General features: G+C 42.9%; 1 protein-coding gene across 2 annotated transcripts in view; it reads left to right on the top strand.

Moving 5' to 3' along the window:
• The window catches only part of cacna1ba (calcium channel, voltage-dependent, N type, alpha 1B subunit, a), a 166,166-nt gene that overhangs the window by 121,325 nt on the left and 26,901 nt on the right, over window positions 1-17,940 (top strand). Inside the window, exons 11-21 of one of the 2 annotated variants that reach the window (XM_045706958.1) lie at window positions 2,922-3,674; window positions 3,882-4,075; window positions 5,431-5,557; window positions 7,691-7,820; window positions 8,308-8,367; window positions 11,352-11,458; window positions 12,205-12,216; window positions 13,554-13,574; window positions 16,246-16,342; window positions 16,507-16,667; window positions 17,104-17,241. In XM_045706958.1, coding sequence (XP_045562914.1) covers window positions 2,922-3,674; window positions 3,882-4,075; window positions 5,431-5,557; window positions 7,691-7,820; window positions 8,308-8,367; window positions 11,352-11,458; window positions 12,205-12,216; window positions 13,554-13,574; window positions 16,246-16,342; window positions 16,507-16,667; window positions 17,104-17,241 — 1,800 coding nt within the window. The remainder of the gene's footprint in view (window positions 1-2,921; window positions 3,675-3,881; window positions 4,076-5,430; window positions 5,558-7,690; window positions 7,821-8,307; window positions 8,368-11,351; window positions 11,459-12,204; window positions 12,217-13,553; window positions 13,575-16,245; window positions 16,343-16,506; window positions 16,668-17,103; window positions 17,242-17,940) is intronic. The other variant, XM_045706959.1, reaches the window with a different exon arrangement.

Here is a 17,940-nt window from a genome sequence, read left to right on the forward strand (position 1 = left end):
AGCAGTTCCTGAGTAGCTCTGTAATGGCCACCATGTGCCACAGGACCAGATGCCACTGTCAAGCAGCTGGAGAGGCAAAACACACACAAACTTGCATGCATGTACATTCTCTCTCTCACTCACTCACTCACTCACTCACTCACTCACTCACTCACTCACTCACTCACTCACTCACTCACTCACTCACTCACTCACTCACTCACTCACTCACTCACTCACTCGTTTAAGATAAAGTCAAGTACTAAATCTCCTTATTGTAGTGCAATACCAACATCTGGGTCTTTCTCTTATCTTCTTTAGTTTTAGTTCTCCTCTCAGTGAAGAAAGTTATTTGGTTTCTGTGTTATTTGTGTTGCCCCATGTTTCTCCTCTGTCAGTCTTTATAAACTATTGTATCCCCCTGTGTTTGTTTTCAATGTCTCCTAACCTGTTAATGGCAGGGAGCTTACTCTTAGTCTGTCCCTTGTTTGTTTCAATGTGCTCCTTTATGTGTTTTAGGAGTTATGTCTGCTCCCCAGTCCATCACTACTTGAGGTCAACTAACTTATGGTGGCCATGTCAATCTACTTGTATAGCATACATACCTTCCTGGTGATGATCATCATTGTGTTTACATTATTGAAGCGGGATGGAACCAAAATCTTGTCCCGCTTCTTTATTTTGCCCTACATAAGCATGTATCATATCCTCCTTAAAGTATGCCGTACACTATACTGTAAATTCACTCAAATAATCCCCTGCCTCCTCTCCATTCAACCAAAGTCAGAAACCTCATAGTTTAGAGCTATACTCTGTTGTCAGGTAAGTAATGGAGGAAAGATTGGAGCCCTGGGGTTGAAAATGACCACTAGGCTAGAACATGTAGACATGATAGTATACAGTTGAAGTCGGGAGTTTACATACACTTACGTTTGAGTCATTAAAATTTGTTTTTCAACCACTCCACACATTTCTTGTTAAAAACTATAGTTTTGGCAAGTCGGTTAGGACATCTACTTTGTGAATGACTGTATCACAATTCCAGCGGGTCAGAAGTTTACATACACCAAGTTGACTGTGCCTTTAAACAGCTTGGAAAATTCCAGAAAATGATGTCATGGCTTTAGAAGCTTCGGATAGGCTAATTGACATCATTTGAGTCAATTGGAGGTATACCTGTGGATGTATTTCAAGGCCTACCTTCAAACTCAGTGCCTCTTTGCTTGACATCATGGGAAAATCAAAAGAAATCAGCCAAGACCTCAGAAAAAAATTGTAGACCTCCACAAGTCTGGTTCATCCTTGGGAACAATTTCCAAACACCTGACGGTACCACGCTCATCTGTACAAACAATGGTACGCAAGTATAAACACCATGGGACCACGCAGCCGTCATACCACTCAGGAAGGAGACGCGTTCTGTCTCCTAGAGATGAATGAACTTTGGTGCGAAAAGTGCAAATCAATCCCAGAACAACAGCAAAGGACCTTGTGAAGATGCTGGAGGAAACAAGTACAGAAGTATCTATATCCACAGTAAAACGAGTCCTATATCGACATAACCTGAAAAGTCGCTCAGCAAGGAAGAAGCAACTGCTCCAAAACCGCCATAAAAAAGTCAGACTATGGTTTGCAACTGCACATTGGGACGTACTTTTTGAAGAAATGTCCTCTGGTCTGATGAAACAAAAATAGAAATGTTTGGCCATAATGACCATCATTATGTTTGGAGGAAAAAGGGAGAGGCTTGCATGCCGAAGAACACCATCCCAACCGTGAAGTATGGGGTGGCAGCATCATGTTGTGGGGGTGCTTTGCTGCATGAGGGACTGGTGCACTTCACAAAATAGATGGCATCATAAGGGAGGGAAATTATGTGGATATATTAAAGCAACATCTCAAGACATCAGTCAGGAAGTTAAAGCTTGGTCGCAAATGGGTCTTCCAAATGGACAATGACCCTAAGCATACTTCCAAAGTTGTGGCAAAATGGCTTAAGGATGACAAAGTCAAGGTATTGGAGTGTCCATCACAAAGCTCTGACCTCAATCTTATAGAACATTTGAGGGCAGAACTGAAAAAGTGTGTGCATGCAAGGAGTCCTACAAAACCTGACTCAGTTACACCAGCTCTGTCAGGAGGAAGGGGCCAAAATTCACCCAACTTATTGTGGGAAGCTTGTGGAAGGCTACCTGAAACGTTTGACCTAAGTTAAACAATTTAAAGGCAATGCTACCAAATACTAATTGAGTGTATGTAAACTTCTGACCCACTGGGAATGTGATGAAATAAATAAAAGCTGAAATAAATATTTCTCTCCACTATCATTCTGACATTTCAAATTCTTAAAATAAAGTAGTGATCCTAACTGACCTAAAACAGGGATTTTTTTACTAGGATTGAATGTCAGAAATTGTGAAAAACTGAGTTTAAATGTATTTGGCTAAGGTGTATGTAAACGTCCGACTTCAACTGTATGTAGTTTTCATGCTGTTGTAGGAAAGTTACTTCTGTTTTATACACAGCAAAGGAAGTCATGTTTGATATATTGGAATACGTGTGGTAGGAAGACTACTGATTTAGAATGCATATGTTCAACCATTTCAAAATACTCTAAAGACACACAAATGAAGCATGTCAGAGCATGGCCTTGGTCTACCATGCTTGGCCTGTCCATAAAGGTGTTCTTTTTACCTGTGGTAATGGAGTGGGACCGGACTGTTTTGCTGTGAAGAAACCTCCATTGTACTTGCATACTGTATATAATTCAGCATGCAGGAGTTTTATGTCTTCTGATATGTGATGTATTCCATAATTTCTGTTTTTATCCATCTCTTCAAATACATCAAATACATATAACTCATGCAGTAAAGGAGAGTTTTTCAGTGTACCCTATTAAAGGTGAACTACCCTGTCCCTCTGCTCTGTCTGTCCACCTGCAGTAAGGAGCAGCAGAAGTCTCTGAAGATGATGTCAGTGTGGGAGCAGCGCACCACTCAGCTGAGGAGACACAACCTGCGGGCCAGCAGTGAGGCCCTGTACAGCGAGCTGGACCCTGAGGAGAGGCTACGCATGTCCTCCGCCCTGCACATCCGCCCTGACATGAAGACCCACCTGGACCGGCCCCTGGTCGTGAAGCCCCACGACGGCCCCGGGCCCATGGGCCACCTCAAGCCCCAGACCCCTGAGGACACGGATAACCCTGGGGACCCGGCCGGCCCCCAGCCACGTAGGCACCACCGGGACAGGGAGAGACCCATCGACGAGGCCAATGAGAATGGAGATCCAGGCAAAGAGGGTAGGCACCATGTCCATCACAGTCGCAGCAAGTACCCCAATGGGACTCGGGGTAAGGAGGGGAAGAGTGAGCGGTCGCATAGCCGAGAGGGTGGCAGGAGGCACCACCACCAGACCTCAGTGGACGAGGGAGGTGGAGGGGGAACTGGGACGGGAGAGAGAGTGCACCGCCACCACCACTCCCACAGACAGGCCAGAGAGGGTAACAGCACTGTCAACAGCGGACGCAAGGATGAGCGCAGGTCACGCCACAAAGATGGACGCTCGGGAGAGCGATGCTCCAGGGGAGAGAACGGGGCCAATGGGGAGAGGAGGAGACACAAGACCCACAGTTACAGGGGCCAGTCCACACTGGCGGGAGAGGAGCACAGTGAGAGGGAGAGGGGGAAGGGCCACAGGTAAGACTGTCTCAGTCCCTGGCTCTCTCTCTTACGTCTCCAGATGACTTCTGCATGACTATATTGGTTAACTACAGCAAATCTATATGGTACATCATTTTGCAATGATGAAAGCATATCCCATAACGTTATTTTAGAGGAACAGATGTCTACTTAGTACCAGAGATCAATGAGTTGTGCTCTATGGTCATTTCCTCTGTTTCCCAGGGACAGATATGTTGAGTCTGAGGGCGACTCCATGGCCACTAGCACCCAGCAGGATCCTGGAGATCAGAGGTGGGGCACAGAGATAACTGAGGACTCAGACAACCAGAGGAACGTCAGACGGACAGGATGGACGGCCGTCCACATACCCCCTGTCACCATCACCTCCCTGCCTGGAGAGACCACCCTTATCCCCAGTCAGTTCCAACCTTAACCCTAACACTCATCTCCCAGTCAGTACCAACCTTAACCCTAACACTCATCTCCCAGTCAGTACCAACCTTAACCCTAACACTCATCTCCCAGTCAGTACCAACCCTAACACTCATCTCCCAGTCAGTACCAACCCTAACACTCATCTCCCAGTCAGTTCCAACCTTAACCCTAACACTCATCTCCCAGTCAGTACCACCTTAACCCTAACACTCATCCCCAGTCAGTACCAACCCTAACACTCATCTCCCAGTCAGTACCAACCCTAACACTCATCTCCCAGTCAGTACCAACCTTAACCCTAACACTCATCTCCCAGTCAGTACCAACCTTAACCCTAACACTCATCTCCCAGTCAGTACCAACCTTAACCCTAACACTCATCTCCCAGTCAGTTCCAACCTTAACCCTAACACTCATCTCCCAGTCAGTACCAACCCTAACACTCATCTCCCAGTCAGTACCAACCTTAACCCTAACACTTATCTCCCAGTCAGTACCAACCTTAACCCTAACACTCATCTCCCAGTCAGTACCAACCTTAACCTTAACACTCATCCCCAGTCAGTACCAACCTTAACCCTAACACTCATCTCCCAGTCAGTACCAACCTTAACCCTAACACTCATCCCCAGTCAGTACCAACCTTAACCCTAACACTCATCTCCCAGTCAGTACCAACCTTAACCCTAACACTCATCTCCCAGTCAGTACCAACCTTAACCCTAACACTCATCCCCAGTCAGTACCAACACTAACACTCATCTCCCAGTCAGTACCAACCTTAACCCTAACACTCATCTCCCAGTCAGTACCAACCTTAACCCTAACACTCATCTCCCAGTCAGTACCAACCCTAACACTCATCTCCCAGTCAGTATCAACCTTAACCCTAACACTCATCCCCAGTCAGTACCAACCTTAACCCTAACACTCATCTCCCAGTCAGTACCAACCTTAACCCTAACACTCATCTCCCAGTCAGTACCAACCTTAACCCTAACACTCATCCCCAGTCAGTACCAACACTAACACTCATCTCCCAGTCAGTACCAACCTTAACCCTAACACTCATCTCCCAGTCAGTACCAACCTTAACCCTAACACTCATCTCCCAGTCAGTACCAACCCTAACACTCATCTCCCAGTCAGTACCAACCTTAACCCTAACACTCATCCCCAGTCAGTACCAACACTAACACTGATCTCCCAGTCAGTACCAACCTTAACCCTAACACTCATCCCCTGTCAGTTTCGTAAATCTATTTTCACTCTAGTACTGTTAGTTCAGTGTCCTGTGTTGCTGAGGTGTATCTAAAGCTTTGTATATGTGTCCCAGTGAACAGTATAGACTGTGAGACATTGCCTATGAACGAGGAGAAGAAGACCCTGGAGGTGTTGACTCGGAACGGACCCAGACCCATCCTCCCCTACAGCTCCATGTTTGTGTTTGGCCAGACCAACATGTGAGTGGGCCACGTGGCGTGGGCAGCTCTATACTATATGCTACACAACTCATACCATTCAAACCACACACACTCTGCTTTCCATGGCTGCATGAGAACATTGTCACATGGTCCCACTTTTAACGCCGGTTAACATTATAGTGTCTATCTTAAAGGCAATTGACTAGCACTTTCCTTTAAATCCACACACTCACTCAATTGTCCGTTTTTGTAGATTTCCTGTAAACCTTTGCAAAAACCTACGATCAATTAACAGAAAACTGTGATAGCCTGTCTATATGCAGCCAGCCATTGTGTTAGCCTGTTGTTGTAGTGTTGATTATCATTCACTATCATTCATATGTCATCATATCATCACTGTATATTATCAAATCAATTCTCTATGTGTAATTTAATTACGTAATTTTAACTAATCATGTAACTTTAATTAACTAGGAAGTCTGGGCACCACGGGAATATGTTGTTTATAGAGTTTCAATTTCCCGAATATAACTCTTCAGATATTTTTATGTCTTATCGATTACAGTCACTTATTAATGTATTATTACCTCATCGGTCATATTCTGAATGTCTCAAACCCTTGGATATCTGCTCGAACCCTAGCCTAGATCATGAATCAGCAATATACAAATTGGCTTAATTAGTTATTTACTAACTAACTTAATCAATCACAGATTTGCATAAACACACACACACAAATAGGTCATACATTGGTTACTGACATGATAGAAAAGTCCCTAGTGGGCTAAGCCGATATGACGGCTTGATAGACAAGGAAAGGGGGTGGGGACACTCAAGAGCGGGAAACTCAGAGAGGAAAACTACACTTATAGAAATTGCTAATACTTTGAATATGAACAAATGCTCATTCGAAAATAAATTGCAATTTACAATTTTTGGCTGTCCCTCTCTGCGATTTCTGGTCAGTTTCTGGATAGTCAGTCTACAGGAAGCCTCTGGTTTGTCCACCTGAGATCAGAGTCCATCGGAGTTGTAGGTTGTTATAATGGATACTTCAGAGTCCCATTCAGAAATGTTCTTAGATTGGATCCGTTTACCAGACTAAAGTATTTAAAGCTGCAGCCTGAATAATAAGCTGCAGCCTGAATAATTGTTCTTTAGTTTGTAGATTTCTTAGCCATTTCAATGTGGGGACCTCATCCCTGCGTTTTTGACTCTCGTAGAGTTGCCAACCATTTCAACGGGTAGCTACCGCTTCATGTTTTCTGATCTTGTCCTTTGGTAGAGTTGTAGTTCACCCGGCATGTTTTGGTCTCTAGAGTGATAGCCATTCCAACGTGGGGACCTCATCTCGGCATTATCTTGACTCTAGTTTGTACTGCCAACCATTTCAACATGTAGCGACAGCTCCATATTTTCTGGTCTAATGTACATTTTGTCACGGGTGGTTTTATACTCTGTGGAAGAAGGGGGCTTTCCATGACACCAATGTAAATGTATGTACTCACGTGGGCGTGGCCTCTGACTAGTTAAACTTTATATGAAAACCCATACTCTCATTTAGAAGGCTAATGTCACATTTCATCTTTTCACAAATAGTTTCATATGTAATCATATATGTTTCACAACATTTAGATGTAAACCCCATAATTGAGAACTGTACACAACCAAAGACACAGTAATGTGTGCTTCCTGTCCTTCGAGAGATCACCAAATGAAAAAACTCGACATGACTGTCCCTTAAGTGTCCACGGACCATTTCAACTGCTTGGAATACAGAAATACTGTTCAATTATTCAAACTTTTGATGTCCTAGTGTCTCTCTGTGTTCCAGAGTTTACATTCCAATCTCAAACACTACAGAGCATAGAGGCAGCGTATTTTATGACAGCCATAAAGTGGCCCCATCCCCCCTCCCTCTGCGATAGCGAGAGGGCGCTGTAGAGCGGACCCACTGCAACCTGATCCTTCAGATCTTCACAGGAGAGTTATGACACTGTCTATATGCAGCCAGCCACTGTGATAGCCTGTCTATATGTAGCCAGCCAGTGTGATAGCCTGTCTATATGCAGCCAGCCATTACTTGGAACAGTGTTTACATTAGATGATGTCTCGCAGGTTAGCTGTGTATATGAACTATAGGATCTCTTTCTTTCTCTCCATCTTTTCCAGGGTGCGGCGTCTGTGTCATTACATTGTGAGCCTGCGGTACTTTGAGATGTGTATCCTGGTAGTGATATCTATGAGTAGCATTGCATTGGCTGCTGAGGACCCTGTCCAGGCCAATGCTCCACGCAACAATGTGAGTCTACACACACACACACACACCACACACAGGCAGACATGCCAGACGCACCCACACGTCCCCTCAATCTGGCAGCCATAGTCCGTACATCTACATGTACACCAGGGATGGGCAACTTTGATGGGGGTGGGGGCCACAAAAAATCTGAAGTGCAGTCAGAGCGGGCCCTTTTGCTGACAAGTGCTAATTGAGTGACTGTCAGTGACTGACATAATGAGATAAAAACTGCGGATGCACACCATTTTGGGGAAATTGATCCGCGGGCTGCCAGTTGCCCATCCCTGATTTATATCTACACGGTCATGACAACTCCGATGACTCAGTCAGAAAAATAATGACAGGTGTGACAACAAAGTTCATCCAAATCGATCTGTAAGCAAGGAGAGGACCAGACAGCTGTTCAAATGAGCTGGAGGAATAATTCATTTTGCATGGCCTCTTAGCTGTGTTTTTTTATTACTAATGCACTCACTCTCCTGTTCAGGTGCTCAAGTATCTGGACTACGTCTTTACGGGAGTTTTCACATTTGAGATGGTGATTAAGGTAAGAGCTTGTATAGCATGTGATGTTTACAACATGCTAAATGACTGAACAAAAATAACATGTTTTCAGATCCTGCTGTCGTAGACTTCCGCTATATTAGACTAGGATTGATTTCTTTGTTTTTCACTCAGTTACTTCTATAGTTGTATTGGCCTCATGCCACATCCCATGTTTAATTAAATGCATTACTAAGTGAGAGCCCTTTATTATTATTATTATTATTAATGTATTACTTTTCTATAGCACTTTTCATAGAATCTCAAAGTGCTTCAAGAGCAAAAAAAACAAAGAAGCAATATATCATGACAGGTCAAGCAATATATCATGACAGGTTAACCAATAGAGGCCAAGTCTTTGACATCCTCCAAAGATGGAGAGGGTCAGTTCATTGCTTGAGTGAAGGGAGCTGGACAGATGAAGGTAGATGATGGTGATGGAGTCTGCTGATGATCTTGTAGAGGGCAAGTCTGGGAACCACCCAGAGTCTTATAACCACTGGACTTCTCCTCTTCCACTCTGTGTAGCATCTACTTGGGTGATGTCTCAGCAGCTTTGGGCGCCAGAACGCTCACCACACAAAGTTCAGAATAGTAGCCAGTTGTCCTCACTATGAGCCCTTGGCCTTAGCACTGCTGTATTCCTCTGTCTCCCATTCCTCTCATGCTTCAGGTGACTCCTCAAATGATGTTCTCGAAAAGATCTGGATTTGGCAGCCAGGTGAAACAGATATCCAGATGCATTTTAGTTTTTTAGCTAGTGTTGTGACTTTATTTTCATTAATCTAATGGCTGTTATTTATTTAATCCACTACCTATGTTGAATTGTAACTCAATTAAATTAATGATGTAACAATTAACTCATTAGGATTCAGGGCACCACAGAAGAAGTTGTTTAACGAGTTACCATCTCCCGAATTAAACTCGAGAAGATAGATAAGTTATATATTGATAAGTCACTTATTAATCATTACATCATATCAGTCTCATTCTGAACAGTCGTAACCTTATTGGATCTGCACAAATTGGTTTAATTATTGATTTACTAGCTAACCAAATAATAACACAGAATACACATACACACTTACATGAGACAAAGGTCCCTAGTGGACTGACAAGATATGCCGGCTTATTACACAGAGATGGAGAAAGGGGTGGGGAAAGTAGAGAGCGAGAGAAAAAGGGACATTTATCGTGGATACATTCTAGGACTGTCTTCACATTAATCATATACCTTGCACACGAACCGCCGCCCATTTGGAAAAAATAAATAATGTATCTATTTACGTGTTGACTGCCGTTCGTTCATCATTTATCTCGGTCGGAACCAAACCCTCTCGGAAAGTTGTTTCAGTGAGCCTTTCCTGTGGGCCACTTGTACATGCTCTGATTGTCCACCAGAGAACACAATGTCCTTCTTCTTAGTTGTCTAGTCTCCAATGGGCTGTTTCCAAAGAACAGCTACTTAGCCGTACAAATTGATTGTCTGAGAGGGGAGTTTTCTTCTCCTCTTCCTCGGGTAGATAGTCAAAGTTCCAAACCACTTTACACGCGCAGCTGCAGACTGGCGATATCCTTGTCTGGTAAGTTAATTTTCTTCACCTAGTGTTGAGAGTTTGAGTTTCTAACCATTTCAACGTGTGTACAACAGTCTCACGTCTTTCTACTCTGATATGTTAATTCTTAGCCAGTCCTCAGCGATCTGGTCGAAAAGGGCAGTTCCATGACACGCTTTTCTGACTTGGGGCATGGCTACTTAATGTGCACTTGACATCAAAAACCATTATCTCATTAGAAAACCAAAATCACATCCCTATCTTAACAAAAATTGTGTAATCATTCTTCATATTGTATTCACATCAGGTTGGATGAAAACTTGACAACTAAAGGGGGTTTCCTTCCTTAGTTAGAGTATTTGTTTTATACAATATGACATTAGTTTTCTACATCTGACCATTTCCCACATTTGGATGTTAGAAATATTGTTCCAAAGAAACATTTTTGGACGTTAGAGTTTTGGGCTGGCAGACAGACATTCCTTTGGTTGATACTAATTAGCCAAGAGAGTCCTTTGCTGCATACAATTTACAACCGGGCGTGAGGTGTCACAAATCCCCACATCAATATCTCTTCCCCTCTGCGGGTGAGAGGGGTCTGATAGAAGTTGATTAATTGAAAACCTGATCTTTAGACCCTCACAGAAGAGTCATGACACTAGCTAGCCAAGCCAAAAAGTGTTAACCAGTCAGTCTACTTGCAAATCCGTGGCTCAAAAACCCCAGATATATGCAATAAAAACGTGATGTTATCAACAAAAACAACAAAATATTGAAAATAAAATAAAAAATGTGAAACACCTAAAAATGAATAAATATCTGCAAATTTACAGGAGCTCTGTGCTTAGGCTGCTACTAGGGCACCATGTCAACTGGTTGATGAAAGGGGCAGTGCAGTTAAAAACATGATTTTCTCATTTGTTAAATTATATTTCCACACAAGGAGGTCAAAATAACACTCTGAAATTGTGAAAATGATGGCATTGCCCTTTCTTTTTTTTTATACCTGGAATTTCATCCTGTTCAGGTGGGATGGAACTTTTAGCCCACATCATGATGTCAAAATGTGATCTGATTATAATCTGGGCAAGGGGGTTCATCTGGGCAAGGAGTGGGTTCTAGACTATCCTATGAGCCAGTCAGAGCTGTGTATGTAAATATCTTCACATTTGTTTCCTGAAGCCCACATGATCAGACTGAGCAGTTCAACGGACAAAGAGGCTCAAGGAAATAAATGATAAAATATCTATTTTGGAGTTATTTTCATGAAAATAAACACACAGTGATTTATTAGACATACAGTTATGATTTAAAAAGAAAATGACAAAGACTGCATGGGAGCTTTAATTTAGTACATTTGGTGTAGAACTATGGGAGGTTCCGCCGCTCTCAGTGTACTGTAGCATCTAACCCTGCTCTCTGATTGGTCCAGATGGTTGACCTGGGCCTTCTGCTCCATCCTGGTTCTTACTTCAGAGATCTCTGGAACATTCTGGACTTCATTGTGGTCAGTGGAGCACTGGTGGCATTTGCATTTTCGTAAGTTTAATATTTTCTTACTAACATTCATAATCCTCCCCCCCCATTTTTAAAAAAAATAAGAATTGCACAAGTCAAATTTGACCAAAGAAACTGATTCATTGCAATTTCCCAGACACTGGTTGTAAAATATGTAGACATGCTGTGCATGCTTTTTTACATATAATTAGTCTGTAATTTCCCATCAGAGAAATTCCTCATCATGAAATTCCTTGCATCAGTACAATACAGTAGAATATGTACTCCTGAATAATGATGTCTGTTACCTCTTATTGCTGCAGTATTGTATTCATTATTGGCTCAGTTTTTGGTCCAACTGTTTTTTTAAAATGAGAATAGGGCCATTCAGTTGAAACACTATGTTTAGTCCTGTGTGCCTGCTAATACTGCTGCTGCCTGGGGTATTGACTGAACCTACCATTAGGTCCATAAAAACACAATTGGAGAATAGGAATACATAATGTCCTAGTCGTTTATATGCCGATAGAGCAACCGGTTGGGGTATTTTGCAGTAGTAGGGGTTGTAATTGCGTTAAATTCACCTCCACAAAATGCTATATTTCATGCTGTGTGTGTGTGTGTGTGTGTGTGTGTGTGTGTGTGTGTGTGTGTGTGTGTGTGTGTGTGTGTGTGTGTGTGTGTGTGTGTGTGTGTGTGTGTGTGTGTGTGTGTGTGTGTACATGTGTTTTGTGTCCTATTGACTCAAAGTTACTCTTCTGTTTCCTTGTGGCTTGGATCTCTTGAAGGAGCTTCATGGGGTAATGCTTTCACGCTCTCTCTCTCTCCCTCTCACACTCTCTCTCTCTCATCTTGCCTGTCTGTGTGTGTGAGAGGTAACAGGGTCTATGCTCAGTCTACAGGCCTGTTCTCTTCTGGGACACAATCATCTCTCTCTCTTCTGTTCATCTTTTCATAATCCACTTGTCTTCTCTTCATCTGCTTGACCATAGATCCTCTGTGGTGTCCATGTTCCTCTCCGCTACAGGGGGCATGTCACCTCAGTGTTCGTTCTCCTTGTCTTTTATCATGACTACATATTCACCTGGACTGCACTAGACAAATACATCTGTTGCTGTGATGAGAATTATCATTCTACTCTATAGCAGCTCATGCTTTCATTACAAATCACACATAGTTAAGCAGTGACTACTCATACAAGGTAGTAAGAAAGAAAGCTATTTTCTCTGCATGGAACTTTAGTGTCTTCGAAACTGATGTCATCAAGGTATCTAAATTGGTGACTGCTTACTGTGACCATACAGTTCCAGCCTCCATTTCCACTCGTTTGTTTGTTTACAACACCCTCCCCTAGCCACTCTGACAGCCAGCGGGCCGTGGTGATGTTGATGGATGGACATTATTCTCCCTGCATGTCCCGGGCCTCATTCTCCATGTGATCCCCTGCCTCATTGTGAATGAACCGTACCTCCACGGCCATGTGTCATCCACTACTGTACATGGTCAGGGGACTCACGGTGCTAACTGCCTGTCGTTGTGTTGGATGCACCTCTTGACATCCATCCTGCTGCTATAACACTGTGGAGCTAGCTGCCTTGAACGCCACTCAGGAGATGTTGCAGGATGTGTTTTGGGGGAAGTTGCTTCCTTAAATCTCTCAACAACATGGCATTGTTCTGTGATCCTTCAGACATGATACTGTATATCTGATCATACAGAAGAAACAAACTGTTATTTGTGCAACCCAAACAAAGTGGCAGGAGTGTCTTCTTGGCAAATACAACTTGATTTGTGTCTGTTTTATGAACATTGCCCTGAAGAATGAAAGCCATTATTCAACCCAATTATCCTTGATGAAGTGTCATTATGGCCTAAAATGCTATGTGGCATTGGGCCTTTTCTGGTTGGATCAGTTCCTCTCACTTCCACAATAGCATTCAACTGTCTGTTACTGACAAATGAGTAGTACAGTAAACAAGAAACATCTGTTTCATATATTATAGGCCCATCTCCATTCATAATATTGTATTGTTTAGATTGTACCTGTTTATGCAAACATATTCATATTTTCTTTGTGTTGGAAGTCGCCATAATTGTGCTCTGTACTTTGTTTTTTTTCCGCTGTTTTCCCCATCAGACCGCCACAAGGTGTGCCCAGGTGGGGAACCCCCTCTCCCCTCTACCCCTCTTTCTTCTGCTTAGACCAGGATCCCGTCTCTAAACCTGTATGAGTAAAGGGTTTCCTTTACAGACAAGGAGCATTTGACATCTCACTCTGATAGCTTTCAATAGAAACCTATCTCTCCAATCTGACTGTAACTGGAGAATCAAGTAAAACGTGTTCATAATTGATGATTGGCCTAAATTCCAGCATCAACACTGTCTATACTTGCAATTATAATCATTATGAAGACTCTTAGTATTTATTTTCACTCGTTTCTACCCAAGTCAAATATTCTCAGCAAATGTAAACACACATTCATGTTTATTCTGTTAACTCTTTTCTCTAGGTAACCCACCAAGCAGAGCCCTATCAGTGCACACATTAAAACATAATACAGTCTGCTTCCACATGGACAGAGGGAGAATCTAAGACTACCATTAGAGTAGTGGTGCTGAGACAGAACATGATGGTTATTTTGGCTGACAGTTTTGGTTCTCCTTCCAGCCACCTGTACCTGATAATGATGTCTTCATTAAATATTTAGCCAGCTTCTCTCATAGCTGTCACCATCCAGACCCTGCAGAAAACTCCACACACTTCCAATGAACTTCCCAAGCCGCACGTGTTTTTCTACAAACTGATCAGGCGTTCTTTGAAAGCTATCAGAATGTCATGTGTGGTTTGTCATGTGTGAGTGTTGTGTGATCTCAAACCACAGGCTCTATTTACTGTGAAAGCATGCTGGACTAATGTGCATCAGAGCATGAACGTTGCATGCTGCTGTGGTAGAGTAGAGCTATAACAGAGCCTCTGGGAGGGACGAACCACACCATCATATTACATGACCATGCTATGTTGGGAATACCAGAGTTACAGGATGGCTTTTATTCCCAGTTGAATGGGAAGTGATCTGTGTGTGTGTGTGTGTGTGTGTGTGTGTGTGTGTGTGTGTGTGTGTGTGTGTGTGTGTGTGTGTGTGTGTGTGTGTGTGTGTGTGTGTGTGTGTGTGTGTGTGTGTGTGTGTGTGTGTGTGTGTGTGTGTGTGTGTGTGTAGGAGGCAGGGTAGGGAAGGGGAAGATGTAGTGTGTTGGCAGATTTGTTGCTTTCCTCCTCCTAGACTGTGTTGTTGGTGCATGTTAGTCATTTTCACTAGAGGCCGAAGTGTTTACAAGTCTCTTTATCAGTTGATGAGAAACACAGGTTACGGCCAGTGACTGCTGTGTAGGATTGACTTTAACAACAGATGAATTCACGTGGTATTTAAGAGCAGTCTCTCCAAATTTAGAAAGACAGAGATGAGATGAAGTGACATGGGTGTGGAACATTTTACCTTTTTATGATATAGAAGTTGACATTTATTGATGTGAAGTATCACATACTGATAATGTCTGGTTATTTATGTGTTGTTGACTTATTTATTGGGCTCATTGAAATCCCTCATTGTTTCACAAATGGGATGCTTTACCTTAAATCATTGCCATTTTGTGTACTGTACAATACATTGGGACATGATTTTACACCATGATTTTAGATAACATGCAATATGTTCTATCACTTCATTGTATTTCATTTGGAGATGCCTGCATTGTGAGGCATTTGTATTGCTATTCCCACAGCTCCCCAAGGTGCTGATTCAGCAAGAGCTTTTCTGAGTCTGTAGGGAACATTAATGTACACGGAGAGTTAATGGGTTTCTGCTCAGAATTCTTCACGTCGGTTCAGAAGATTTTCTGTTCTTCCACCCCACTGTGTCTGAGAAAGTCTATTAAATCACTTGTTTCTGTATTTCCCCATCAGTCTTAATACTCTACATACTCATTGACATCCTTTCCTCTTTTCCCTCAGTCGCCTGTCTGTCTCACCATCCCAGCTTAACGATTTAGAGAGGATGTGTGTATGAAACAGCATTGGTTCCTTTAAAAATAAACAAAAGAAACAGTGATGTATCACTGGTTAGCGGTTATTCTGCAGAAACCTGATGCATTCTATAGCTTGTATTTACTTGATTTATTTTCTGGTGTTATTTGCATGGAGAAATATGTGTTGAGATATAATCTTCGGAGAAGGTGTATTGCTGTGGGATAACTACTTTATCGGCATGCTATTAATAATAATTTTCTCATGTAATCCAGGATTACATGCTACGCCTATCTGAATGATTTGGAGAGGCATGATCCTATGTGAGATTACTAATCCATTCTCAGTTGGGGTTGGGTGCTTGGTTGTCTCAGACAATTTACCATCCTAAGGGCATCCATAGCTTTGACAAACATGTTTATACTCATGTATTATGCCTTATATCTTTCGACCACAAATCATTCTGAATGTCTTGTATAGAACACAATGTATTTCAAGTAGTGGGAGATGGGACGATAGTACCATCCGTTCTCCTACTAAATATTTCCTGTCACGTTTGGTCAAGACCTATAGAGAGCATTCTTCAAACACTTTCTGTTTATTAGTCGAAGCCTTACGATTCCTGAAACATTGAAAACCAACAGTGATTTATCAACAAGCTACTGATTTCTGTCACAAGTGGTTTGCCTCTTTTGTAATGCAATTGTTGTTCGAGCAGTTTCTGAACACAACTATCTTCTCACAGGGTTTAGCAGTTGAGTGATGACCTTACAGGTTTGTTGTCTAACTTAGTGTTTTTCTTGTGCAGAGGGTCCAAAGGAAAGGACATCAGCACCATCAAGTCCCTCAGAGTTCTGCGAGTCTTACGGCCCCTCAAGACCATCAAGCGCCTGCCAAAGCTGAAGGTACAGTATGGACTTACACTGCACTACAGTCAGACGTATTCACTGCTGTTGTCAGAACATAATCATCAGTGAGTACAGTATGTAATCCAGCCCCATGTTCGTGTGTGTGTGTGTGTGTGTGTGTGTGTGTGTGTGTGTGTGTGTGTGTGTGTGTCCTCTCTCAGGCTGTGTTTGACTGTGTGGTCAACTCCCTGAAGAACGTCTTCAACATCCTCATTGTCTACATGCTCTTCATGTTCATCTTCGCTGTCATCGCTGTGCAGCTGTTCAAGGGAAAGTTCTTTTACTGCTCCGATGAGTCCAAGGGACTGGAAAAGGACTGCAGGTAGGTCTACAGCATTTTGAAATGAAACAAGAGAAGGCATACAGCATGAACATCGTTGGCACCAAGGCACTGGGCCAACAGTCTGATAGAGCAAACCATGTAATAACGGTAACAGTCTGGGGAGGGCTCCCCCTCCAGGGCAGCTGTGGTGGTACAGCCCTGCCTGGCTCTGGCTTGCAGCTTTGAATGCCGCTATGCCAGTGTACAATTATCTTCCCCAATAGAGAGAAGCACAGCCCAGTGCTGCTTTGAAAATGATTGCAGTAATTATGTGTTTTTGTATGAGGATCTTATTGATTTGTCACAGGGACATGGTGTTTTGTCAGTCTATAATGAAAATAGTATCTGAGTATTTCTATTTGTGTATGTGTTCATGTGTGCAGTAAGTTGTTCTCCCTCTCCCCTCCCCCTGTTTCTCTCTCTCTCCCCTAAACAGAGGTCATTTCCTGGACTACGATAAGGATGAGGTGGCCGCCCAGCCTCGGGTGTGGAAGAAATATGAGTTCCACTATGACAACGTGCTGTGGGCCTTCCTCACTCTCTTCACTGTGTCCACTGGAGAGGGCTGGCCCGAGTAAGTCCACTTTCCAGGTTCCTTTTGAGTAGCTCTGTAAAGTTGAGGTCTCTGGTGGACTGGTTGCTCTCAGACAGACCGGTAGTGGAATGGGTGAACGGGCCTGGGGATATGTTCTGAGAATGTGCTGTAGCTCTCAGGCAGATACACGGACAGACAGACTGACCGACAGACTGACATTAGAACAGTAGACTGTGAAGAAGCCTGCCCTGGGGATATGTTCTGAGAATGTGCTGTGCTAGTCTCTGTAATTGTCTCAAATAACTCATCTATGTAAGAAAATATTTAAAACTGCATGCAAAATATTTACCATGAAAGATTCTTAAGCAAACAACCCAATCATGAATTGGGAGTCAGATGAACTACTCTTCTGTGGTTGGGGAAATGCATCCGCAAGTGAGATTAGGAGGCTGCAGATTGCCCAGAATAAAGCAGCAAGGATTGTTCTAAGGATAAAATATGATTATTCTGTTGTAGTCATGCACAATGCTCTTGGGTGGTCATCAATCAGCAACATTATTGGGGGGAAAAACATGCATATTTTATTTCATAATGTACATAATTGAAATGGCCAAACTCCATTCACAACAGGATTCATTTGGTAAGAGACAGACATTCAGTCAATACTAGGAATAGATTGTCCACCTCCTACAGAATGTTGGATCCCGGCAGAGAAGACAAATAGGCAAAATAACATTC

Source organism: Salmo salar, chromosome ssa24 (genome assembly GCF_905237065.1).
Source record: "Salmo salar chromosome ssa24, Ssal_v3.1, whole genome shotgun sequence".
NCBI classification, from domain to species: Eukaryota; Metazoa; Chordata; class Actinopteri; order Salmoniformes; family Salmonidae; genus Salmo; species Salmo salar.